The 27,869-nt window shown below is 44.1% G+C and overlaps 1 protein-coding gene across 5 annotated transcripts in view; it reads right to left on the bottom strand.

The window, feature by feature from the left end:
- Positions 1 to 1,362: 1,362 nt before the first annotated feature.
- The window catches only part of LOC147607959 (uncharacterized), a 46,218-nt gene continuing 19,711 nt past the window's right edge, over positions 1,363 to 27,869 (bottom strand). Inside the window, exons 2-19 of one of the 5 annotated variants that reach the window (XM_086790076.1) lie at positions 25,230 to 25,422; positions 24,690 to 24,799; positions 24,341 to 24,448; positions 24,095 to 24,259; positions 23,933 to 23,995; positions 23,424 to 23,510; positions 23,024 to 23,338; positions 22,465 to 22,562; positions 22,323 to 22,358; positions 21,835 to 21,955; positions 21,497 to 21,736; positions 6,903 to 6,998; positions 6,658 to 6,762; positions 6,403 to 6,537; positions 5,907 to 6,274; positions 2,525 to 2,618; positions 2,235 to 2,423; positions 1,363 to 2,068 (exon numbers count right to left, since the gene is read on the bottom strand). In XM_086790076.1, coding sequence (XP_086646202.1) covers positions 1,970 to 2,068; positions 2,235 to 2,423; positions 2,525 to 2,618; positions 5,907 to 6,274; positions 6,403 to 6,537; positions 6,658 to 6,762; positions 6,903 to 6,998; positions 21,497 to 21,736; positions 21,835 to 21,955; positions 22,323 to 22,358; positions 22,465 to 22,562; positions 23,024 to 23,338; positions 23,424 to 23,510; positions 23,933 to 23,995; positions 24,095 to 24,259; positions 24,341 to 24,448; positions 24,690 to 24,799; positions 25,230 to 25,251 — 2,451 coding nt within the window. In that variant the 5' untranslated portion in view covers positions 25,252 to 25,422 and the 3' untranslated portion in view covers positions 1,363 to 1,969. The remainder of the gene's footprint in view (positions 2,069 to 2,234; positions 2,424 to 2,524; positions 2,619 to 5,906; positions 6,275 to 6,402; positions 6,538 to 6,657; positions 6,763 to 6,902; positions 6,999 to 21,496; positions 21,737 to 21,834; positions 21,956 to 22,322; positions 22,359 to 22,464; positions 22,563 to 23,023; positions 23,339 to 23,423; positions 23,511 to 23,932; positions 23,996 to 24,094; positions 24,260 to 24,340; positions 24,449 to 24,689; positions 24,800 to 25,229; positions 25,423 to 27,869) is intronic. The other 4 variants (XM_086790077.1, XM_086790078.1, XM_086790079.1 and 1 more) reach the window with 4 other exon arrangements.

Below are 27,869 nucleotides of genomic sequence, written 5' to 3'. Positions count from 1 at the left end.
TAGCGATACTCCACGTGTTGAGACTCAATGGCCTCAAAAGAAGTGTGAGCAACCTCCATCTGAGCATCAATTCACACACTATCAAGAGTTTACTTTTGAAGGTGAGGCTTTTTCTTGCAACAAGCCTCAACCTAAGAGATTTATATAGTTGTCCATGGGTAGTTGGAGCTACCGTACTCTTCTTGAGTGGATATTTGTGTCTAAGACAAAACTTAGTAATAATAGCCATCAAAGACTTTGAAAGAAAATATTTGCAAAAATTTTGGCTAAGATTCTCGCTCCTCCAATATATGTTGGTTACCCACCTGGGCCATTGAGTGGAGGAAGAAGCTAGCTGCCTCAAAGACTGACATTCTTGTCTCTACTACTTTTCTTGGTGACCCTTTAACTTGTCTATCTCTCCTCTCTGCATTTAGGCAAGTCCCTGCTCTTCTCTACCCGAGTTCAAGTCCCACCGTTAGTCGTATATGCCCTCGTGTTGCATTCTACCAACGTTAATACCTCTCTCTCTCTCTCTCTACCACATTCAAGAGTCATAAAGTAGCAGTACTCGGGTCGCTCTGTAGCCATTTTTCATTCACTTGATAATGTTGAACTCAACCCCCATGACAACAAAACATCTACATGGAGGGACCCTAGTGCACTTGGACCCAAAACTCTTTCTTATCCCTACTCCCATTGGAAGCGTAGAGACTGAGGAGACCAACCTGGTTCTCTTCTCTATAGCATCTTCCTCATCCCTATGAATTTTTCTTCACTTTTTCTCTCTTCATTCAAACTAGATTGATTGGAATGAGAGCTTACCCTTGGTAGCTATGAAATAATTTAACAAAAGGAACCATTAGCACGATGACTTTGTTGATTAATTCAATTAAAAAACAACAAATATTGTCTTTGGAATCGATGTTTAAATTGAGCTTGCAAAGTTGCACCCTTGTATTAAGAATACCCCCTTTACTTCATCTATGTTGGCTTCTTGGACAAATTAAGACACCTTTGACTGGTTCAATATTTGGGAGTGGATTATAGATTTCTTTCACAAAGAAAACTTTCAATCTCTAGACAAGACCAAAGAAGATGCATCACTATTTCTTTTATGCAACGACAAGAAGGGCATTTCACGGCAGCGTTATTGTTTTCATTGAGATTATAAAGTTTCATCATGCCAAAATCACTCCTATATCGGCCTCTTGGAAAAGTGGGAACACCTTTACTTCCTTGTAAGCAAAATGATTCTAGGGCCCAAACAATAAAACAATGGGAGTCCAACATTTTGGTGATTGCTCCAATTAGAACATGTTATGTCTTAAGGCATCATTGGTTTGACAAGAAGAAGGCTTTGGTTCCAAATTGACAAGGATGTTTCAAAAAGCAAATTAATCTCATTACATTGTCATCTTAATTATCCTGATCTCCATTATTTAATCCGTCATTACAATCACACAAATGCCTTTCCTAGGGGTAAGCAACACTAGCCATGGATGAAAAAAGGTGGTAGGCTAGGAGTTTCAGATGTAAGCAACACTAGCCATGGATGCAAACAGGTGGCAGGCTAGGAGCTTCATCTCAAACACCTTTGGCCTGTGCTATCCTGATGGAAACTTTTACACTAGCAACAGCAGAACAACCTACTGCAGGTAGAGCAACTCCTCGAAATTCCAAGGGGTGGATTATTTGAGCTCCAAGCTATGGAAGTCTGGATGTGAAGACTTCTACAACACGCCCAATCTTGCGTATACATATCATGACTTCTGCATTCGTCCCTCGTGGTGGTGGTGGATACAATATGCAGGCTATTTGCCTTGCCCAAAGCAACTTACATCGTACACTCAGCTTCAACATGTGTACATATGACACGGTCAGAATACAACATCCTTTTGTGGACCTGCAATCTCTCAGCTATATTCCTGGAACCCAGCTTCTCAAGTTAACAAGAGGATATATTACCATTTTCTGCAACTTGTAAAAATCATCTATTTGATGTAACTCTGAAGTAGAGGTAGAGGTCATCTGGCTTCTTCCACACATACTGGCGTACAGTAGCCAAGCTTATTTCTGGTTGAAGGACCTGTTTTTAAAAGAAAAGGTATGGGTCATTTGCATACTTGCATATATTATTAAGACTTACTTAAATCAGGCTGATGGTGCCACAGAAACCCGCACAAATATATGCCCATGTGCACACACACATGCACGCGTGGGCGCATACCCACCCACCACCAAAAAAGAACAACCTGGTGATTGCAAAGTATCTCCACTTTAGGCTTTGCCTTCTGCTGCCAAACCCTTACGCCTGGCCGGAAAATCCCACCATTGGCAGTATGCTGTTGGCTGCTGTTGTGTGTTGTTGATCCTACAGTATCCGTGTTACCCTCATCTAGTGGTTTATCAAGTACCATCTTCTCTGTTACATAATTGATCACCTGTGATTAAAAAAAACAATGTGAAGTACAGTAGAATAAAGAGATAAGAGCTTCAACTGCAGGGCACACATACTTAGATGAGGATAACCCAAAAGGTGCACCTTCTGGATACGCAGTATGCGTGGTGCACTCAGCTTCCCTTGTGTAAGCACTTGCACAGTAGTTCCCTCATACGGATGTAAATAAAAGCTGCACCTGCAATGTCATGCACAAATAGGCCCCAAAAAATAAATAAATAAACATTGGCAGTACCTGAATCATCTTTTTCATAGGACCAGTTAAGATACCTTCAGGCCAAACAAGAAATACAGAACTTCAAGAACTAATCCTGCATGGCATGCTCTCAGGCTGCTGCCCCAAGACTTCCTCTTGTGCCGCCCCTGACTTTGCCGTGTTTTGTATGTTTTTCTTCCCTACACTTGGGCACTACTATACAATCCAGCAATGATATCATTGCAGTTTGAGAAAAATCTCAAAACACGCGCCACGAATCCATCAAATGTGAACATCAAGCATGTTTGGCTCTTTATTTACATCATGAGACTCCAAGGCATCCGTCTCATGTAGCAGCACGCAAGGAAGCAAGAGAGTATTGAAGCTGAACACAACCCCTTCAGTTTCATCTTGCATCCAGATCACCCACAAAATCATGCGCACACACATAAACATAAGAGGACAATGCTTAAGATTACAATTCATAGGGACAGATGGTTAGAGACAGCTTAGTCAAGTCTGGTACCACATCCAAACACGCTATATGCAAGTGCCGACTGATATTCCAGACACAAATACTGACAGCTGGGTTATGTGCATCTTACACTTAATACAGGCCTTCTAATAAAAAAATATAGCCCTACCTGTATGGGATTATTCATAACTCTTCCTGTTTCTAAAATTGAAAGGATTTATAAAGAGGTTGTCGTTCATCCTAGCCTGTCCATGCTAGGGATATAGAACAGCGCACATAACCCATCAAGTTGTAACACACCTAACCCCCTACCAGACAAATGCGGCAGCAAGCAGGAGTTGAATCACAGGCCTTGTTTTGGCACCCCCCATGTTCCACTGGAAATGGTTACGTGGTCCAACAGCAACAAGCGAGGGACCCGATGGAGCACTTGCTAATGATGGAGCATGCCATCAATGACCGTCCACCAAACCGACATCTTTGAGATCATGTGCAGTCATCTGGGGAAAACAATCAGTTGAGGGGTACCTGCCCAAAATCATCTTCACCCAGTATTCCTGGAACAAAACTGGAAAGGCAATCCTCTCTAGGGCAGTCCTCATAAGAAATGATCTCTGCAAGATCCTTTGCAATGGAAGGCCTTTGTAAAGCATTGTGGAGAGGGGGCTGGACCTCGTGTTTGGTGTACTATCATACCTGCTGGTAAGCTCTGTTTCTCCTGCAGTCCTGCTCACCAAAGGCAACGTCTAGCTCCCACTGCCTCACTGCAAATCATGGTTCACCTCAAAAAGCCACCATGCCTGGCTTAAAAGCAGTTGTCTATCAAATGGCCTCAATCCACCAAGCCGTAGAGAAGGCTATCTCAGATCCTATAAAATTGGTATCACACGCCCTGCCATGGATCATCAAGACACAGGAGGGGTGTGAATGCCAAGAAATCCTCCTTGATTGACTTCTTGCTCATCCACATAGAACCCATCAAACCTAGCATGGTAAGGGCTGAGAAAGGATTTCTAGCATATCATATGTATGCGTGATCTTTTGAAGCTGCTCAAAGATCTATTCCTGGAACAAAACAACAGGAAAGGCAATCCTCTTTAGGGCACTCCTCGTAAGAAAGGATCTATGCAAGCTCCTCTGCAATGGAAGGCCTTTGAAGAGTGTAATGGAGGCCAGGCTGTACCTTGTGTTGGGTGTTGCATGGTACCAATGGATAAGTGAGCACTGTATCTTGGACACTAAAAAAGGATTGTCTCAGCTACATTCTTGCAATTTCCATACAGAAGGCCAGGCTCTTGTGTACGCTATGATCCTGAAGTCCTGCTCAATGACAGCAAAGTCTAGCTCCCACTGCCTCTTGCAAATCATAATTCACCTCAAAAAGAAAAAGTTATATGCCAGGGCTACCGAGCGAGGCTCAAAGGCAGTTGCCTGTCAATCCACCAAGCTCTGGAGAAAGAATTGGCCTGCATTGGATCATCAAGGGACAGGAGGGGCGAGAATGCCAAGATATCCTCATTGATTGACTGCTCGCTCGTCCACGTTGAAACTTTCAAGCCTAGCAAGCTAAGGGCTCAGGCCATCGCAGGCAGAATGAGAGAACAGGAGGCCACAGGGGTCGCAATAAAACTCTAGCATCCTGTCTATGTTGAAGAACCCTCCTATAAAACCAAGCAGCATGCATGCGTGCGTGCGTGTGTGCATGCGTCAATCTTGTTTCAAGAAGTCAAGCTTATTTCCTGCAACCAGAAGTCAATCTTATTTCACCTGCAACCAGACGTCAATCTTGTTTCTAGTGGTCTCCCAAAGTACAATCCGATGTGCCTTGCCTGGGATCAATCCTCCTGAATCAACCACCAAGGGGACTAAGCAGGCATCCACGGATATGCATGCCCCCTGATTCCCTTTGAGGCCAATGGCCGGAGACCAGTTGTTGTGTAGCCAGCCATAAGTTGGCATTCCTGCATCACCAAGATGCCAACCTCACCACTACTCCTCTCAACACACACAGACACCCCCCCCCCCAATTGGACCTTCCCTATAGGTTTGGAGAACTAGTAACTAGGAACGAGGCTCATAGCTTTGGGGAGGTGTTAAGGTTCTTTCAGAGAAGCATAGCACCTATCAAAGCTCTTCTCAGCCCCTAAGAAGTGGAGAAGAAGAGAGGCCATCTCTCTGTGTACAGAGGCAGACCTCGGCCTGGAAAGCAAAACAAGTCAACTCCATACACGCTTGCAAGATAACCATTAGGTCTCTCCCTCTTTCAGTATCCATTCTGCTGCCAGGGAATCTGCCAACCAAAGTGACAGATTGTGAACGGGCATGCCTTCTATGGAGTCCTTTGAGATGGAAGGAAATTATAAATCAGAAACCCGCTAGTGTATCTCTGCAGCCAAAAAGCACCAAGAAAAAGCCTGAGGAAAGAAAGGGGTTAGTGTGGAAACAAAAGAAGGGTAAAGGCATGACGAAGAAGTGGCGGAGGCAGAAAGAAAGGGAAAAACCAGTGGAAAGAGGAAAAGAGAGAAAGGAGGGGCAGCATTCAGCCCAGCATGGAGGAGGCTACCACACAAAAGAGGAGCAAGGAAGACAAAGCAAGCTAGGGTGATGCCAATATGACAAGCCTCAGTTTGTGAGCAGTCAATTGAGGATAATCTCCAACTTAATTTTTAAAATTTAATGGTAGAATGTAAAAGAACTTCTGGTGCCTATAGATTCAATACATCAATGGTAAAAATTTAGTATTAGAATTGTGAAGGGGAAGGGGGGGGGGGTGGGGGAGATGTGGGGATGAGTACTTTGTGTTTTCCCTTGGAGAATATCTTCCATGGAGCAAACAGTCCAAACACCATGATGGAAGTTCTTTCTCATCTTCTGTTCCATCCAACTCTGTTATCTTTTTCCGCCATGGACCTCCCTGAGAGCCCTCCGTAATGATGGAAGGGGGAAATGAGGTGGAGAACTCAAAAGCTGGACTTATTGTTGTGTTGTGGTTTTCAGCAGCCAAATGGGCAGCATCTGAATTCAATACCCTTCCATTACCATGGCCAGTGTCACTACTAGCTACCAAGTCCCCATTCGCTATAGGTACTGGCACCACCCTTTGCCGCCTGTGGGCCAGCCAGTGGGAGAAAAGTCCTCGTAGTGTCTCTTGGCCTAAGTTCATCTGCAATCACAAAAGAGAGATGTCTGAAGAATATCACATGGCGATTCAAAGAGAAAATTGACTTTGTCACATGCCCACACACAGATGCACGGGCACGCGCACAAAGACAGGCTTACTTCCAGCATTACCTTCTGCTCTTCTGACGCTCCAGGAATGTGGAGGTCAACAGCATACATTTCTGCTGAGAAGCATTGAGGCATCTCGAGGTGGACAGAGATGCACCCCAGCCTGGTGTCCATTATAAACCAGGCAGGTACACTTACCTGTGGGGCCAGAAAGAAAGATAATAAACCATGGACTTCCAGAATCAGATCTTAACACAACTTATGATGTTTCCTCATATGAAAGTAGACCCCTTGTAAAGATGCAAGATGGCACAATACCATCTCAAACAAATCCTTCTCCTTGTCTTCAAAGGAAACTTTGCCGAAGTCAGCAATCACGGCTCCTCTGGTTATCTCCCAAAGTTTTACAACACCAGCAGCATCCTGAACAGAGAGCAATGTCAAAGAACCATAATCAGATTATGAAGTTCCACGTGTGTCATTGAACATCATTGAGTACATGCATCTATAGTTCCCTCTTGCAATTCATTTCATAAGGAATACACAGGTGCACTGCATGGTACCTTTGTCAAGACATGTCGCTTGTCATTTAGAACTGTATGCCGAACAATTCCAGGAGTGCCAGGAACAATGCAGGCAGGCTCTGTATTTAATGGAATCTGCACACACAATAACTCGAGATCTGGATCTAGATAGGATCCGTACTTCTTCTTTTTTCAGAAAAGAGACTTCTATTAAGTAATATAAAATCATACAAAGGGAGATCTCAAACCAAAAGGTACAGAGATCTCAACTAATCGGGGGCACCTTGCGGCCATAAAAGCCCCATAGGAGTGGGGGAGAAGAAAATACCATGGTTCCACACTCTCATGAATCTATTTCGTTTTGTTTGCGCAGCTCTAGAAGATCCCTGTGTACGGGCCCAGGTGGCCAAAAGAGTACGAAAGATGTCACTCTATATACTGCAGATACATTGGGTGTCAAAAATATGAATACCCCCTAACGCCTCTGAGCATCTGCTGGTCTTCCAGATATGCCACGCTGTGCTACTAGCAACAATCTCCCAGGTGGTGTCAGTACTCAGCGGAGGTGGTGTGTACCGTAACTGAGGGATATCCTGAAGCAAACATCTCTGAGCTATGCCCCTACGGACAAGAATAACAGGATCTGCATCACTGCCCTCAAAAAGAAGCTGTGTGCCAGACTGAGTCAACCCTACAATATCACCCCAAGTAATATAGATAGGACCACTCCTCAATCTGCCCAAGAGCTGGGCTATAGATACCTCTGTGCTCCTTTGCACTCCCATAAGCAATGATACACTGTCTCAGATGGAGCTAGGCATCTAGGACAAAAGGGATACATGCCAAAAATAGATCTCCATTGGTTGGTGGGCAACCCATCGTGTAGAAACAACCAGAAATTGAAGTCCACATTAACGACCACCATTGTAGCGTTTTCCAAGGCTGGAAAATCTTTAATTAACTCTTATTAAAAACCTTATACAAAGGTCCTCTTCAAGGCCATTATAACCAATATTCCCTTAGGCTACCATCCCTCCCCAACTGACAAGTAGAACACCTTCCTTATAAAAACCAATGACCCAAGTGACTTTGTACCTCGTCATAAATGAGCCTACCCGTTCAGACTAAAAAAGCAAACTTCTCCCCCTTTTTCACTTTTCAAAGAACTGAACATGGACTACTCCCACTCTTGAAAAAGCCCCAACCACTGGGCTATGTCCTGGACACTTTTGGGCATCGTTTGGGCTGCCGAAACTGCCCAAATCAAACCATATTCTGCCTCTCATCTGTTAGAAGTCATCTCCTGTCCAGTTTTATACACCAGGGCCTTTGTTGTGGGTGTGCCCGCCCTTAAGAGGTGTTTTATCATTTTTCCCCACCCTCCGCATTTTTCCCCTATTTTTCCCATTTTTTCTGTGGCTTGGGAGGCAGCCCTGAGTTGGCAGGAGGATCCATATACTGGCCGACTACATCAGGATGTGTGTACACGTGCTGGCCGACTGTACTTGACCAGTCATGGACCCTCAGTGCTGGCCGACTGGATGCATGCTGCTGGCCGACTGATGTTTCAGTCGTGGAGCCTTTTTCAGCAGGCCGACTGCTCATCTGGGGGCATATAAATAGGCTCCCAGCCCCATACCACTTGTGTACCAACACCGGGATTTTCTTGTGTATATAGAGCAGAGTTACACGCCTATTTCTCTCTCTCTCTCTTGTGCTGTATTTTTCTGCTTGCGTTTTTGCTCGTGTTCCCAGATCTGGTCATCATCTCCGTTGCGTATTCTGACATGGTATCAGAGCCCTAGGCTCTAGATAGGTCTTGGGATTTGTGTGAGCAAGAGGGGGGCTGTTTTGTGGCTGATTGGTGGACTGTTTTGGACTGTTCGGGAAGAGGAGAAGCGAGAGGACGGCGGGCTGATTTGCTGGACAGCCATTTGCAGGTATCTGTTCTTCTTTGTTCCCACCAACCCACCCTTTTCAGAGTACATCCCCGCAATGGCAGATCTGCTTGAGATGGCCGAGAGGCATGTGAAGATCCCGACACTCCCCACGTTCCCGGTGGACCGTCAGTTGGACAGGAGCAACTACGGCATATGGAAGGTTATGACGGAATCTGTTCTGGAGTCTTACGACCTTGCAGATTTCGTCGTTGTTGGTGTTCCACGGCCGGAAGTTGAGGAAGGGGAGTTACCGTCAACCCGAAAGGACCGAGAGGCTCAGACACAGATGTGGGATCGTGTCAACGCCAGGGTCCGTTCGTTTATCTTTCTCAACTGCACACCACAGGTAATCAATCATGTAAAGCATATGACGCTGGCCAGAGGTATATGGCAGCATTTGGCTTCTCTTTACAACAGGGTATCGCCCATGAAGAGGATTTCCTTGGAAGTACAGATGCGGGTTACGAACCCTGCAAAGTCGTCGACGATGCGGGAGCATATTAACAAGCTGCAGGCTCTTCAGCAGGAAGTTCTTCAGGCTGGGAAGGAGATATCGTCAGAGGACATGGGCATAACGTTGCTGTCGCATTTGCCCTCTTCGTACTCAGCATTTTACTCGTCTTTGATTACCAGTGGCAGGCTCAGCACCATCACGTGGGAGGAGCTTGTGCCCATGGTCCTGGACCAGGAGGAACGATTCACGAACCCTCCTCAGGGTGGAGGTTCGGAGGCCTTAACTGGCCAACGGTCGAAAGGCCGTAACACGGGCAAAGGGAAGGCTTCATCGGAGAAGTCTTCTGAGAAGAAGTCCGATGCTAACCGCGAGAAACTGAAGGCAGAGAGGACCTGTAATGATTGTGGCGAGAAAGGCCACTATTGGAGGCAGTGTCCCAAGCGGAAGACCGAGAAGGGTGAAGATTCCTCAGCAGCAATCATGAAGACTCCGGCTTTTGTGCACCTGGAGGTGGTGGACACCGATGTTTCATTTTCTTCAGGCAGGGAGGAGATTGGAGGACTCTCCGCAACGGATACTCGGGAGTGGATTCTCGATAGTGGTGCTTCCAGGCACATGACTCCTTCCCGTTCCGGTTTACAGGATCTCTGCAGGCTTTCTGGTCATATTCTTACTGGGGATACGTCCACTATCCCAGTTCACAGTGAGGGCAGGATGGAGATAGTTCCCGATGGCAGAGGGGGGAAGCATTCCTCCCAGGTGTTGTATGTTCCGGCACTTGGTTTTCATCTGTTGTCAGTGCATCAGGTTTGCAAGACTGGCGTATGGGTGGAGTTTGATGAGGATTTTGTTGCTCTCCAGGACAAAGCAACAAGCCAGGTGGTTTGGAGAATGGAGTTTACAAGCTTTCAGCACTCTCTCTCCCAGGTCCTCAGGTTTGTGATGAGTGGCAGTATGGTAATGGCCACTTGTGTGTGGATACGCTGCAGGTGCGGGCTTTCCGGGACCAAATGGTGGATAGCTTACCAGTAGATGGCAGCAGTTGGCAGGAACTTTCCAGTACTGATGTTGGTGGTTCTTGTGTTCGTGAGCAAGAGGAAACTGAACAGGTCACTTATGCTCTGTTGTCTCGTCGTATTCGGGACAAAGAACCTCCAGTAGATGAGGATGTTCTTTCCAAGGGGACCTTTCGGAAAGCCAGGCAGGTGGCAGTTGACTACTTGCAGAAGGAGGTGGTTTCTCCAGGCTTAGTGGTTCCGGATTCAGAGGGGGTGGTTGACAGGTTTCAGAAGGCCTTGCGTGGTCTTCAGGAGGTTTCCAGGACTTGTTTGTGCACCGTAACAGGTGTTGATCCTTGTGAGCACTGTGATGCCTCTTTGACTCAGAAGCAGAATGGTTCATTGATCTTTTTGATGGACACCAGATTGGACGGGAGCTTCCTAATGAGGCAGTTGAGCTCATGGTTGCAGATGTCTCTGTGGGAGGCAGGATTGCGTTTCCTGTGGTTTCTGCGGCATGCGAAGGATCATGGACTCTTGTACACAGGAGGGGGATTGTTGGATGGAGTCCGACTCCACGGTTGGAGTGACTCAGTTTGGGGAGGAGATCCGAACACGAGGGGATCTACTTCAGGCCCAGGAGCAGTTTTATGGAGCAGTAAGAAGCAGTCATCTTTTGCCTTGTCGAGCACAGAGGCAGAGTACCGGGCTGTTTGTGATGCTGCTTGTGAGATGGTGAGGATCCAGAGGTTGCATTGCATGTTTGGGCTTCCACTGGAGGAACCCATGGTCATCCGGAGGTATTTTGTTCGTGAACAGATCGTTGCTGATGACATCTTGCTAGAGTTCTGTTCGACGGAGGACAGTACGGTGGACCTCTTCACGAAGTCACTATCTCAGGATTTGCTCAGGCGGCACCCCAGCTCCCTGTGGTTGGTTTCACGGCCAGGAGCTGAGAGGGGGTGTTAGAAGTCATCTCCTGTCCAGTTTTATACACCAGGGCCTTTGTTGTGGGTGTGCCCGCCCTTAAGAGGTGTTTTATCATTTTTCCCCACCCTCCGCATTTTTCCCCTATTTTTCCCATTTTTTCTGTGGCTTGGGAGGCAGCCCTCAGTTGGCAGGAGGATCCATATGCTGGCCGACTACATCAGGATGTGTGTACACGTGCTGGCCGACTGTACTTGACCAGTCGTGGACCCTCATTGCTGGCTGACTGGATGCATGCTACTGGCCGACTGATGTTTCAGTCGTGGAGCCTTTTTCAGCAGGCCGACTGCTCATCTGGGGGCATATAAATAGGCTCCCAGCCCCCATACCACTTGTGTACCAACACCGGGATTTTCTTGTGTATATAGAGCAGAGTTACACGCCTATTTCTCTCTCTCTCTCTCTTGTGCTGTATTTTTCTGCCTGCGTTTTTGCTCTTGTGTTCCCAGATCTGGTCATCATCTCCGCTGCGTATTCTGACATCATCTTGCCCATATATCTACTGATGAGGATAAACATGTCCATGAGCATCAGGATTAATGGATGCACATGACATCATACAATGATCTTGCTGATTCACAACTTAATGATGCATACCAAAGATCTCTGCAGCCCTCTACTTGCAATCGCACAACAGAAGCTCCTGCTGATCCACTAATGTGTTCTTGCTGCCTTGTAGACTCTGACAAATGGATCATCTTGATCTTTGAATGATGTTTCTAATGAATGCCTAGTGATCTCATTTAATTCGTAATTGAGTTGGTTTTTTCATTTCAGCCCACAAAACTTTGTCCAAAAAGTCATATTTTGTGTTCATAATGTGTCCAACTTGTGCCCTAGCCATTGGGCTATGCCCTAGGCACTTTTGGGCATTGTTTGGGCTGCCAAGAGTGCTCAAATTGGACCATATTCTACCTATTATCTTGCCCATACATCTGTTGATGAGGATAAGCATGTCACCATAGGGCTAGGATAATGACCCCCCCAACCTCCACAAGATTAAAGGAAGTAGACGGATCACGGACAACACACATGATCTCCTGAGACCTTGGCCCCACACACTGTTAGAGACCCAGACCAAATCTAGGACATACTTCAGCTACATAGAATTGCACCGCCACAAAAGGTGGACTTTGATGCTTTGTCCTCCATTCATGAGGATGAGTCATCGCATATACTACAAGGGCCCTATTTTCTTTGGCAGATAGTTTTTTTCATGCTTTTTGGCATCCAGTTTCTTCATGGATTACATGTATCACTTTTTGGTCTCATAGACGTTAGTACAATCTTTCTTTTCGTTCTTTCTTTCTGAGTAGTTCACACACATTTTTTTTGGGTAAAAGGCTATGTTCTATTGCTTCATTGTACAAAGAAAGAAGTCCTCAAAAAAGAGACAAACTTCTTAAAGAGCAGTCAACAGAAGTTAAAGCACTGAAAAAACAAAGCCAACTGGCCATCATCAATCTGATCCAGGTGGATGGAGTCAAACAAAGACTAACACAAGGATTGACAATAGTAGGGATAGTGTGCAATCCTTACGGAATGAAAAAACCACTGATTTTTGCATGCCATATTATCCACAAAGCCCAATATGTAGTCTAGATTAGAAAGGGTTGTGCATGATCCAATGTAGAAGGCCACTTGCCAAAGAGCCAAAAAAAAATATAGAGAAGGAACACCCTAGAAACTCAGTCGAAGAAAATGTGAAATTTGGCAAAGTAAACTTTTGGTCTACGGATACCAAAGAAGATGCATCACTGTTTCCTTTATGGAACGGCAAGAAGCGCATTTCAGTGCAGCTATGTGTCTTTTTTCAAGAAGCTCTCCAACTAGGAGCACTCCCAACAATCTGATCCAGGTGGATGGAGTCAAACAAAGACTAACACAAGGATTGACAATAGTAGGGATAGTGTGAAATCCTTACGGAATGAAAAACCCACTGATTTTTGCATGCCATATTATCCACAAAGCCCAATATGTAGTCTAGATTAGAAAGGGTTGTGCATGATCCAATGTAGAAGGCCACTTGCCAAAGAGCCAAAAAAAAATATAGAGAAGGAACACCCTAGAAACTCAGTTGAAGAAAATGTGAAATTTGGCAAAGTAAACTTTTGGTCTACGGACAAGACCAAAGAAGATGCATCACTGTTTCCTTTATGGAACGGCAAGAAGCGCATTTCAGTGCAGCTATGTGTCTTTTTTCAAGAAGCTCTCCAACTAGGAGCACTCCCAACAAGCATCGCCATAAAAACAATCTAGATTTGAGTGGCAATTTACTATGCCAAATTTTCTTTAGATTTTGTTTCCACCAACAGGTTGTCTCAGTGAGAAGCCAAATCTTATTAACTCGATCGACAAACCAAGGCATAGGAATAATTGATCTGTAGATCAAAGCAACCGAAACCTAAGGGAAAGAGAGTCTAGGATAAGGTTCAAGATCTGCCCTATGGAGAATCCAATCCTCCGTTCTTTCACCATTCGAAACAACCGTAATACGAGTAAAAGGCTGCAATCGTTCTTGTAATATGCACCATAAAGGTTTGTAGTGCATTACTAACTGCTAACAACTTCGAGCTCAAGGAAAGGACTAAGACATTTCCTTCAGCATCAACAACATCTTCACAAACCCGAATGCCTTTTGTAGAAATAAAGTAAGTTCACCGAGGGAAATGGAGAGCCAAAGAAGTAGGGAATGTTAGAAGTCATCTCCTGTCCAGTTTTATACACCAGGGCCTTTGTTGTGGGTGTGCCCGCCCTTATGAGGTGTTTTATCATTTTTCCCCACTCTCCGCATTTTTCCCCTATTTTTTCCCATTTTTCTGTGGCATGGGAGGCAGTCTAGTAGTGGCAGGAGGACCCTGAGCCTGGCCGACTGCATCTGTGACATGGCCGACTGCAATGCATGAGTCGTGGGACTCTTCTGGTGCTGGCCGACCCATTCTGATGCTAGCCGACTGTGATTATCCAGTCGTGGAGGTTCCTGTGTCCAGTCGGCTGCCCTACAGCAGGCCGACTGCTGATGTGGGGGCATATATATAGGCCCCCAGCCCCATACCACTCTTTGTATCATATTCGGGATCTTCTTGTGTATATCAGAGCAGAGTTACACGCCTACTTCTCTCTCTCTCTCTCTTGTGCTGTTTTTCTGCCTGCGTTTTTTGCTCTTGTGTTCCCAGATCTGGTCATCATCTCCGCTACGTATTCTGACATGGTATCAGAGCCCTAGGCTCTAGATAGGTCTTGGGATTTGTGTGAGCAAGAGGGGGACTGTTTTGTGGCTGATTGGTGGACTGTTTTGGACTGTTCGGGAAGAGGAGAAGCAAGAGGAAGGCGGGCTGATTTGCTGGACAGCCACTTGCAGGTTTTAGTTCTTCCTTGTTCCCACCCACCCACCCACCCACCCTTTTCAGAGTACATCCCCGCAATGGCAGATCTATTAGAGATGGCCGAGAGACATGTGAAGATCCCGACACTCCCCACGTTCCCGGTGGACCGTCAGTTGGACGGGAGCAACTACGGCATATGGAAGGTGATGATGGAATCTGTTCTGGAGTCCTACGACCTCGCCGATTTCGTCGTTGTTAGTGTTCCGCGGCCGGAAGTAGAGGAAGGGGAGTTACCGTCAACCCGAAAGGACCGGGAGGCCCAGACGCAAATGTGGGATCGTGTCAACGCCAGGGTCCGTTCGTTTATCTTTCTCAACTGCACACCACAGGTAATCAATCATGTAAAGCATATGACGCTGGCCAGAGGTATATGGCAACATTTGGCCTCACTTTACAACAGGGTATCGCCCATGAAGAGGATTTCCTTGGAAGTACAGATGCGGGTTATGAGCCCTGCAAAGTCGTCGACGATGCGGCAGCATATTAACAAGCTGCAGGCTCTTCAGCAGAAAGTTCTTCAGGCTGGGAAGGAGATATCGTCAGAGGACATGGCCATCACGTTGCTGTCACATTTGCCCTCTTCGTACTCAGCATTTTACTCCTCTTTGATTACCAGTGGCAGGCTCAGCACCATCACGTGGGAGGAGCTTGTGCCCATGGTCCTGGACCAGGAGGAACGATTCACGAACCCTCCTCAGGGTGGAGGTTCGGAGGCCTTAACTGGCCAACGGTCGAAAGGCCGTAACTCGGGCAAGGGGAAGGCTTCATTGGAGAAGTCTTCTGAGAAGAAGTCCGACGCTGACCGCGAGAAACTGAAGGCAGAGAGGACTTGTAATGTTTCTGCAACACCCAATCTGTAGCATCACGAAGTGAAAGATTCCATCCCATAGGATATCCTAACATGTTGTGTAGGCGATATGATTTTCTCAGGCAATAGAATGATGTGCCATTGTACTTCATTAAGAGGCAACAGTTTTGATTTTTTAAAATTGATAAAAAGACCTGCTACCAATCCAAACATATGCAATGATAAATTGCACATCCAATTGCATATTCTGAGGAAAAAAGAAAGAGTTATCAATATCTGCCTGAGCAACCAAATGCCGACCATCAAGGAGACGAAGCCCATGTAATCTATCAACCTCAATGAGCTTATCCATATATGTCAAGAAGGATTAGTAGCAACAGCATAGAGGCAAGGCACTGAGAGGGCAGCCTTGTCGAACAGATCTACCCAAAACCCATCGAGAGAGGATAAGCCTTTTTCGACATTAGGAAGATTTGTGAGACAAGGATGTCCGCTTAATGCTATGCTCTATGCCAACGAACACCAAAAATCCAAAAGGTTTTTTCTCCTTTGAACGATGGAAAACGTCCTCCGAGGTTGTGAGTCAGTGCTTGCAAGAAATTCTTGGACTCCGTGCAATGCCAAAGAAGATGGGGAATGGACTTTGCATGTCATCCACATCTACAACATCTATCACTGGAGAATGTTGTTTTGCCAGAAAAGTAGAAACTGGAAGTATTCCCACAAGGCGTCTCCATAAGAAGACGACGTTTCAAAAGCACTTTACAAACCCAAATTATTCGTAGCCTTTGTTTCCACCATTTAGTATTCTTATGCAAGCCCCATAAAGTATCACGAGACTGAATCCACGGTGAAGGAAGCAACAATTTGTATACATTACTTGCCGAAAGCGCATTCAATCGAAGAGAGCCGGTATGACCAACAAGTTGTCAATCATGATCATCCAAGGGTCGGATGGGTTGAAAAGGCCGCAACAACATAGTAATAGTTTTCCACACTCGCCTGTGATGCAAGCCCAAGTTGTGTTCATACAGGCTTGTGGGAAACTCATCACAAATCCCTTATCTGTGACAACATCAGCCACAATGGTAACTCCGATAGAGGTCAAAAAGCATGCCTTCCGTGGTTCCTGTACTACAAGTGGTTGAGGAAACACCGAAGACCAATGGATTCTTTCCAATCGAATAGGTTTCCCAGTCAGTGCATCTCTACTATGCCAGCAAACAAAAGACAAAGCTAATTTCCAATCACAAAGAAGAAGGGCACCCCGGAATTTTTCCTTCAAATTTACTAAGCACTGCTTCCAAGTGAGAAATATGCCAATTGCCATAAGCTCTAGTCTTGATGGAAGCACACATGCCTGCAAACATTATGGCCCGTGGCTGCCGAAGCTGAAAAAAAGTGGAAAACATGGTCTTTCTTGCCAAGAGATGATAATGCAGATCAAGTGTAATTAATCCACCCATGCATTTTAGGAGTGCAAACCAAAGATCGACTCAAAATACATAGCGCTCCCATATGATGCTTGGTTTTCCATAGCAATTCCAAGGCATCAGACATAAAAGTATCAATTTCAATTCTACGCCAAATCAACAACGGCAAATAAAATTGCACATAGGCCATAATGATTGATTGAACAATTCTGAGACGCACATGTAAAGGCCATGTAGAAAGCTTCCAATATGCTAGCTTGGTCTTCAATTTGTTCAATACCCAAAGAATGCATCTTGTGTAGACATATACCATGCCAGTGGATATCCCAAATGTCTAACCAGGTGGTCTGGTGGAATAATTTGTCTTGACCATAGCATTGCATGCCAATCACAAGAAGTCAACGGAAGCAGTTTAGACTTAGAAAAGTTGATATAAATTCCCACTGCTTTACCGAATAATTCCAAAGTTCTCATGATGCACTTGAGATCATTTGGATCATTTTTTAGGCATGAACAAAGAATCATTTGCATAGGCTTGGACCACAAAATGCGAACCATTAGGTAATCGCAGACCATGTAATTGCCCTCCATATACATCAAAAGTGGATGTGTGGCAATCGCATTGAGCAATGCACTAAGAGGGCATCCTTGATGCACAGATTTTTGCAATGTCCAGTTTGATGAAAGATCACGACCAAAAACACACTGGGCAGTACTATCCCTATATAACCAAAAAATAGCTTGTTGCATTTTACAACCAAAGCCCATTGCAGCCATGACCTCAATTATGTAGTCCCATTAAATTATATCAAAAGCTTTTGCTACATCCACTTGCATATTAAGAGCATCTTGAGAAGTATATTTGACATATTCCATCGCCAAATATGCGTGAGCGGTGTTATCCATAATTTGACTTCTAGGGACAAAATCATATTATTGTGGATACAAACCATGGAAAAGTAGACCACCAATACAATTTGCCAGTATTTTCGTTGCCAATTTATAGAGAATTGGCATTAACGTGATTGGTCTCCAATCATTTAAGGATTCTCCTAATGCTTTTTTAGGTAACAAAGTCACAAGGCTTCTTTCAAGGGATTAGGCATACATCATGTTTCCCATGCAACATTAATCATGTTCAAGATCAGAAATTTAAGCTTATCCCAGAAAGAAATCAACGGTCAGACCATCTCAACCAGGTGACTTCCAACGTCCCACACCGTATAACGCATGTGTCAGCTCTTCCTGAGTGAAGGGGAGATCATGTCTCAAAGCAAATTCATTGTCAACAATGGGATGCACACAATTTAAGAAAAATTTTCGAGTATCGTGAACATTAAAATCCAAGGGAGATAAACTATGAAATATGTGCTGATAATGATTGACACATTCAGTTTTGCAAGCTCCATTTTTGTGGATCTCCATGTGCCATCAAATTTCTTAACATGCACTATTTTGTGCCTTTGCCTATCAACATGCAAGCTTTTGAAGAATTGTTTGGATGAGCAACCTTGATCTTGGAGTTTCTTACATCAGATTTGCCACTTCTGTATCTTTCTTTGTTGATTCACAAAAACACACTTTTTGGTGTCGCATAACACATTTTGTTAATCTTCCGTAAGAGTTTGAAGATGGCTGAGCATCGTGAGCGATTGGATTTGTTGCTTAACCATTTCAACTCTTTGCCCAGCATAAGCAACACATGCCATAGTCAGCAATGACTATCTGCATTCGTTTCACAAAACAAAACCACGAAGTGTCAACATCATCTAATAGCTGAGCAGAAAGCGAGAAATGACATCATGTACTAAAGCTCTAAATACATCATGCGAGAGAGAGCTGTTATTTATGTGTAACAGTCTCTGATGCTGTAGAGGAGGTTCCCATAAGGCATATGAAAATATAAAGCTAACCATACTGGAGTATGATCAGAGAGTATTGAGGCATGATCAATCCAAAGCTTGCATAAAAAGGAGTCATACTATCAAGTATGTAACAAATACCATCTATCCAATCTAGCCCAATATTGAGTTAGAACATTATGGCGATAAGTGAATCCTGGAATTCCAGCCATAGTAGAAAGACAAAGATCAGAGGCATCTATTTGCAGAACAAAATTGTCCCAAGCCTGATGCTCAACACGTAACATATGAGAAAAGCTAGATGTATTATCCTCCCTTTGTGGAGAGTTGTTAAAATCTCCACAAACAAAAGCATTCGTCAATTGGGATAGGAATTGAAGAAATTCCAAATCCTCTGCCGCTCATGGGAAGATTGAGATGCATACACTCCTGTAAATTGAAAAATTTCACCCTGCAAAATAGATTGCACAATCGTACATCGGCCCAATGAATCATTATATTCCAATGCTGGCTCCAATTCATGTTGCAATAGAAAAGCAACACTCGAGAATTGTTGCTTCCGGCATAGAAAATGTCATATCTACAAAACGACCAAACCGACCACCATACTCATGCTCATTGTGTTCTTGCAAACAAAGTATATTTGGTCTCGTCATATGTACATAATCCCATAAACATCTCCATTTATGAGAATTGGAAATACCCTCTACATTATAGGTAACACACTTTATTGGAAGCACCTTATGTACATGACAGAGAAATGATGAGATTTAACTCTCATCCATATACGCATATCCCCCCGGATCCTACAATACATTCCAAATAACATCATGCTTATCAAAGAGTTGAGTACCTCCAGTACAAACTTGAACCCAATTACGTGAAACCGCATTGGCAGTGGGATTGGCTTTTGCATTAAGAACATTAGCCACTAAAGAATCCACATTGTGAGCTACATTCTCTTGAGTTTGGGTCCAATTACAGGTTTTGTACAAAGGCATCTTGAAAGTCTTTTTCAGGGCAATAAAACCATCTTGATCCAATATACTTTCCCTTTAGACTTGGCAAATGGCACAGCCTTATTGGTGGAGGCTTGCTGATTGACCTACGGACGATGAGCCTTTCAGTTTTTCTAGCTACTTAGCCAAAGTAGCAAAGGGCGACACAAGAATGGCATTTGCAGTTGAATTAGAAGGTGAGATTGACACTGCTGGAGGCTAGGCCACAACTAGTGATTCAAGAATGGCAGTAGGACATTTATTGGAGATATACCCGAACTGTTTACATTTAAAGCATGCACCGGCAAAAGTGCCCCAAATAAGCTCATAGTTCCGACGGCCAATCCCAGCTTGTCTATCATCAGTACATTTTATTCCAATAGAGACCAAGGGAACAATAGGCCTAGTTGTATCCCAGAGAATCATAAAACGATTTCCATCTTTAGCAAGTCGAGGAGGACAAAATGGCCTTAACCAATGAAGCAGCCAACATAGGTAAATGTTCACGGAAATGTTCTGGGAAATGATTCATTGTGCCCCACACCGGGCATTTATGCTTAATGACACTTTCATAGTCTTTATTGACCGGTAATACATGAACCAACCGAGTGCCAAAAATGAGAGGTGACTTTTCCAGCAAAGCTACTCTGTGTTTAGGTTCTTTAAAAAGAACGTCATAAAATCCTCTGGCAGCCTAGTACACACCACCATCAACTACATTTCCCTGCAATTCTGATTTTATCCATTGTGCCACCTCATTCGCAAGTGGTAACTGGTTCATCATTCTTGTGAGCGTGATGGTAAACCTTGATATTCACATTCTGGAAGAGGCCATGATGAACCATGCACTGAAGAGATACAAACTGTTCACTGTACACAGACCCGAATACAAACTGTTCACTGTGCACTGGAGAAGAGGCCATGATGAGCCATGCACTGAAGAGATACAAACTGTTCACTGTGCACTGGAGAAGACGCCATGATGAACCATGCACTGAAGAGATACAAACTGTTCACTGTACATGTACACAGACCTGAACACACACACACACACACACACACACACACACACACACAGAAGAAAAGCGAAGAGCAAGAGCTGGGCAGAGGAAAAAACAAGTAACAAGAGCAGGTCAGAAGCAGGGAAGCGTGAGGGCATCAGGGTGCAGGAAGACTCAAAGAGGGGAAACAGGACACATCAAAACACCAACACAAGCAACAAACTCCTGTACACGCACAGCAGAGACACACATGAGACGGACATGTGCACAGGCGCACAGAAGCTGAGACGGCGCTGCACAGTCAGCAAGGACGGTGCTGCACAGTGGCGGCATCGGCGCTGCACAGAGGCAAAGGCAGCATCGGCAACATATCTCCTCGTCGTTTCACACACGCACACGTGCGTACATACATGCATGCATACATATATCATAGCAAAGAGTGTATAGCCATCAACAGTGGTGTGATTCAGTGGGCATAAATCTCCTCACATACATACATACATACATGCATGCATACATACATGCGTGCATACATATATCATAGCAAAGAGTGTATAGCCATCCAACAGTGGTGTGATTCAGTGGGCATAAATATGTCCTCACATACATACATACATGCATACATGTATGTACATACATACATGCATGCATACGTACATACATGCGTATGTGCATGCCCCACCCCAAACCCAAAACCCCTCCAATGTACTCACACATTATATCACAGTCCCTTAAAAGTTTCCTATAAAATTGGAAGTATACTCACAGGAGGTGTACTTTCAAGGCACGCCCTTGCTCTGGCAAAGGGTAGAGAACCAGCTACAAAGGAGCTTGCTCTCTGCGAGTTTTTAACTGGAATTCGATGTTTTGTGGGCCATTTGTGGAGTGAAGAATCTGAGGTTGCAACCCACAACCAGTCATCACCTTCCAATGCTAAACTCAGGACAGGATGCTGCTCTGAGCAAACAAGTAAGCTCTCTCGAGAGGACAAATCTGTCATATAGACCTGCATCAAACATTCCATATGAAAAAACAAATCATCAGCTTCACTTAAATAGTGATGGTGGGCATAGAAAGATATATGGAATGATGTGTGAAACTTACCGAAAGATCCCGCCCACCACTGTATACGTGATTAAACGAAGGGCTTGTTGCAAGGGCCCAAACAGAGTCTGTGTGCACAGCATAGGAGTGAACACATCTTTGTTGTCCCAGATCCCACAACCTGTTTTAATGATACGAAGACAGGAACCATCAGATTGCTACATATGCAAGTAGAATACACATACATCCATCTATACATACATACACACATACATCCATGCATCCGCGTAAATACACGCAAAAATCATCCGTCCATAAATACATACACATGTAGTTTAGAACGATAAACATACATACATGTAGTACTCAACTCAATGTAAACTATGATGGCTTTGTGACTAACTGAAGACAGATGTTTGTTTGCAAGTAAACCATACAGGCATCCATCTATCCATACATACATATTTTACAATGATGCAACATACACACATGTAATATTGTATGCAAGCAAACTGATCTGATGCATTAGCCTGAGCATCCACTCTCACCTGATCATTGAATCTGAAGATCCAGATAAGCAAAACCTGTGAAAAGAAACCATCAAAGCCACCTCATATATACATTAAGCATAACAAACACCACCTCTTAATTGATATGGCAGCTGCATCTTGACTTCCCAGACCACGATACCTGCCACTGGAATCCAGTACGAGAGATCGTATGTTGTCAGTGTGACCTTTCAATTTCATCTTCTTTGTTCCACTTCTTGGATCCCACACCCTAACTGCCTGGAACATGAAATGAGGACATTCAGAAAGTGCCCACAGCTCAAAAGCAGATTCAACTCTACTCAAGCAGGGCTTAATTAAGTATCAGATGAAAGATTCAACTCTACTTGGGACAAATCAAGGAGTCAACTGCCTAAATAATTCCACTGGGTGTTGGGTACATAATTTCAGGCAGACAATGGCATATTTGTGTGTGATAATGCGAAAGTAGTGAAATACGGAATTAAGCTTCATAGAAAATGAATCCTCAACAGGTGTATATTAAGAACATTTATAGTAACTAAGGCTTGGGCCGAAATTGCCAACAATTGGGTTTAAAACTTTAATTTCACCATCCATTTGAGATAGTGATTGCATGGGAGCAGAAGCCAAATGCTGAAAGATTGGTTAACTACACGAGATTTCAGAGATAATCAGGCCCTAGTTAATCAATCACTATTCCAGGTTTATATTTAACTCACCTTTTCCGTGCCTCCAGACACCAGCATAGTGCCGGCATCATTCATAGCCAAAGCATATACAGACTCCTTATGCCCCTTGACTGCAATGGGTATATAGCCTTGTAATGTTGCTACATTTGGCACTGCCATGCTGTAGCTGGGACTGGTGGAGCGCTCATTGCTGACCATTTGGCCACCTATCCCTGGGCCAATACTTCCTTCATATCTGGCTTTATCCGCACCCTCATTTGCAGCTTTTAACACAGGTATATTTGCTGCTTCCAAATCCCAGACAAACACTTCACCACCAAGACCTGCTGAGGCAACAACGTTGCTCTACAAGGTGAAGGCAAAAATTCTTGAATTAATAGGGAGAGAGAAACACTATCACCATAGCTGATCAAATTTGTGATCAACTTACATGTTTTGCAGCTGCCAGGGATATCACATAGTCAGAGTGCTGCCGGAAAGTCTTGGTACACATGCCATCTGAAAAAGCTCGCCAAGTCTATAGAATGAAGGAAACATGGCAAGTAAATTTCCAAAGCTTTTTGGTTTGCAAAATCACATACTCTGCGCTATGATTCTAGCACAAAAATCTAATTATCTACTCAAGTGTGACCTTCATTGTGCACAGAGTTCACTTGATGCTCTTGTCAGCAGCAGAAGGGGGCATGACTTTGTATCCAGACACCTAAACATGTGTATGTGTGTGTATGCATGTGTGCATGCCTGCATGCATGTACTAATTTAAATTTATATTTGTATTGTATTTATATTTATATTTATATTTACATTTGCATTTGCATTTATATTTATATTTATATTTAATGCACACAAATTTCACTTGATGCTCTTCATGTACCCATATAAAAATGCCAAGATACAAAGCAACTAATGCCTTTTAATAAAAGCTGGACCGGATCATACTTTGATGGTAGTATCTGATGAGCATGAGACTAGTGTTTCTCCAGTCAAAACAGCATCGTTAACCTGTAAAATAAGTTAAATTTGCTAATGACTCATAAGAGCATATTATAAAAAGCATTTGAGTTTACAAAGAGGGCTATAACCCTGTATCAAACTTCTCACCCAGTCGATATGTGACTCGAATGTTGCGCAGCAGGTGGCCGTTTCATCAGTCACCTCCCACCTTTTCAAAGTTCCATCTCGGCTCCCACTGAACAAAACATCATTGCCTCCACTCTTTTGTGCAGGGGGAGAGCATACTGTCAGGCAATTTACCCCAGAACAATGCTGCAACAATAAAGCATGTGAATCAGTGGCTCAAGAGATAATCATGGTATCTTGAAGTGATATTACATATGTGAAACTTACCTTAGAATCATTCGAATCACTTAGAACATATGTCAGACGGCGCTCTTTGCCAGGGCGAGCTGAATTCGAAGCATTACCTGTGCTGGCTACACGATGCATACCGACCATCTTGTATGCAGAGGACAATCTTGTTAGAAGAAATAGATCTTTCACAACACTCAGGTCTAAGGCAGTATAGTTAAAAGTTTGAACCCACTCTTTAGCAAGACAGGTGAAGCTCCATGCACACAAAATCCAAAATTTATATGTTCTAAGGAGGAACTTGGTCAATGTACTTAGTCTTAAGAGACCAGAGATAACACTAAAAGCACAAAATGTCTCAACTACTGATGTATATTAAGAGAGTTACAAGAGAAAATACAATTGGCTGCAACTGCCAAACTTGCTCCAATTGGCCGAATGCATGTCTCTGCTCCCCTGGACCACCGACCCTCAATGAAGACTGCCTTCTTCCCACAACTTAGTCAAGCGGAACAGAAACAGCAGATATTGAATCAACGGTAACTGCTAGGAAGCGGCATGGCTATAACATTTTATAGTATAAACAAAAAGTAAAATTGAGAAAAAGGAAAGTCAGAAAAAAGGAAACTTCTAGGAAGCGGCATGGCTATAACATTTTATAGTATAAACAAAAAGTAAATTGAGAAAAAGGAAAGTCAGAAAAAAGTGAATGAAATGGAGGAGAAAACGTCAGGTGTGTCATAATTTGGAGAAGATGATGAGGAAATTTGGGGAAAATCAGAAGTTAGTGGAAGATATATCTTGAGTGGCCATTAGGGAACGGGAAAACAGAAACAAAAATGGGAACGGCAACTCTACATAAACAACATTTCAGCGTATTTGGCTGCTCCTTCATGTTACTATATCCTTCAATCCTGGTGTTGCTAACCATGGTTGGATGTCTGCCGCATTCTCCCCCATCAAGTCTGCATCTATCCTCTGATGCAGAGCTTTCTGATAGGCACTCCGTAAAAGAATTAACAACCACAAGTTTGATGCACCAGACGCCCTGAGATCTTCATTGAAGCTATGACTCCCTTTCCAAAGTTTACATTCTTCCCTCGCCTTGCCAACACAAGAACCTGCAATCTCCCAACAAATCACCTGGTCAATGCACCTCCCAATGAAGCACCTTTGACTGATGAGAATCCTCCAAAACCTCTTGCTCGGAACTCTCTTCTGTAAGCTCTTGAGAAAAGACTCCATTACAGAAGTCACTGAAACATAACCATCCAGTAGGGCACTAAAGTATAAACATCCAGAAGTCAACATTCAAGCGATGAAGTGACAAAGACGGCAACCGGCAATCAAAAAAGAAAGTGAAGAGCTAAGAAAGAGTGTCGAGGACACTTCCAATTGGGTAGAAGTGGACAAGGAGAACATTGACACCGCATCCAAATGGATGGTAACGCAGAAACAAAAACCAGCCCCACATCACCGAAAATGCTATCATAATGGCAATTCTGGAACAGGAAAAACACCATCAATCCTACACTTTGCATGTGCAAGTTCACTTGTCACATGCACCCTGCACTGGAGTGCTATGTGACACACTAACTCTACATCAGTGCAACATTTATACAGTAGGATTTACCTTTTTAGGAGTATTTGTCATATGCCATGACCCCATTGTGAGCCCCAGTCTGGGACATCTTAGGCACGAGCTACGTAGGTCAGTCTCCACAGCCATAGAGAGTCTGCATGTGTCAGTCCTCTTACCCACTTGGAGAATTCATCAAATAGTGCATGTAGAAGTCAAACCATAGCATAGGTCTTGCATCGAAAAGCATTAGCAAGCATGTAGATCATAAGCACATGGGCCAGCCCATAAGGGCATCATCCAAACCCATAGAGGGCATAGGCAACCAGTCGACGGCCTACTGATGCCCCAAAACTGTGGTAAGGCAGTATCAGGGCCTCCAAACATACTGTCCGCCAGCACTAAACTGCCTACAGGCATTAGTCGGCCAGCACAGCAATGGGCAGCAGCAGGCACGGAGAAGCTTCAGTCGGCCAGCATTGAAAAAGGGCACATGATCTATTCAGCGCAGCATTAAATGCTGTAAACAGCATTTTTTGTCCAAATAAAACAGGCCAACAGCATGAAGCCCACCCACCAGCAACATATAAACAAATATAAGCAGCGCTTATCATTCGCATAAATCATTCAACAGAAAATCGGTCCTTCATCAGTTCCAAGCAGTTCTAGTGTGCCTAAAGCCTCTGGCTTGCCTTGTGCATGCTTTCAGCATTCAGCACCTCAGTGTGCTTCAGTTCCAAGGGTTCCACGAGGAGTTTCTTCAGCATTCAGCTAGCATATGTGCATCCCTCAGTTTCGGGATTCCATAGTGGTCATTGAAGAGCTATTCAAAGGAGCTTGGACAGCATCTGGATCAACCTGCGTTCGGTCTACTTCGTTCTTGTGTTTGGCAGTCCTCAATCATCATTCATATTCATTGTAAAAGTTCTCCAAAGAAATATAAGCAAATACTCCTGCTTGCAGGGGGGGCCTTCAGTGGGTAATTGGGACCCCATTCTGTGTTGACTCTATCTTCTCTATCTCTCCTCTTCTCTCTCAAGTAAAGTGGAATTGCATAAACTCACAGGTATATAGAAGGCTTTGTTGCGCGTTACGACGATCAACCTATTGCATGCTACATTGGTATCAGAGCTACAAGTTGTAACCAAACTTGGCAACCCTAAAGTGAGAGCTTTCCATGGATGGTAAAGCTGCGGTCAGGAAAACCCACCCAAACCTCCACAATGTCAGGAGAGACATCGTCAACAAGCTAAAAAGAAGATATGGAAGAAGAGATCTACAAGGAAGACACAACCACTACAGAAACACTTCCGCAAAGCAATGAAGACTTCATCAAATTACTCTTGGAGCAAAACAGATTGCTAAGGCAATAGATAGAGGCCAAAGAAGAAGAAGCGAACCCAAAAAAAAAAAAAAAGAGAGAGCTAAAGAGAAGGCTGAAAAAGCCAAAGAAGCAATTGAAAAAGCTAAATAAGTAGCAGAAAAACCAAAAGAGCTCTTAGAGAAGAAAATTTTATTCCTTCTCATGGAGCAACAACAGCAAAAAGATGACGCGAAAAAGGCGGAAGAACGACGGGACAAAGAAGCTCAATGTGAGGATGAATGAAGGGCCAAGGACGCTAAACGCAAGGTTGAAGAAGACCAAAGACGGGCAAACCAAGCTACCCAAGAAAGGCTTGAACGTGAAGCTATGCAACTCCAAGACTAGCAGTTGATAGCCGCTATGCAACATGCGAATGAGTTGTCTCTTCTCCCTACACTAGTGAACCAAGGAGCAAGTTCCTCCACCACCCCAACCACCACCATCATATGAGCTCAACCGAACTTCAATTAAGTACGATGGTAAGTGTGATCATGATGCAGTAATGCAATTCATTCATTAGTTTGTAGCATATTTTCGATTGGCTAAGCTTTCAAATCCTCAAGATTAAGTCCACTAGCAACACCTCACCTTTCCAGCAAAGCAATCACTTGGTGGCAGCATTGGTC

The sequence above is a fragment of the Cibotium barometz genome, chromosome 54, assembly GCF_041138505.1.
Source record: "Cibotium barometz isolate CiBa-2024 chromosome 54, ASM4113850v1, whole genome shotgun sequence".
Taxonomy (NCBI): domain Eukaryota; kingdom Viridiplantae; phylum Streptophyta; class Polypodiopsida; order Cyatheales; family Cibotiaceae; genus Cibotium; species Cibotium barometz.
Note: the sequence above shows the minus strand (reverse complement) of the source record. Positions and strands in the feature narration are given on the sequence as shown.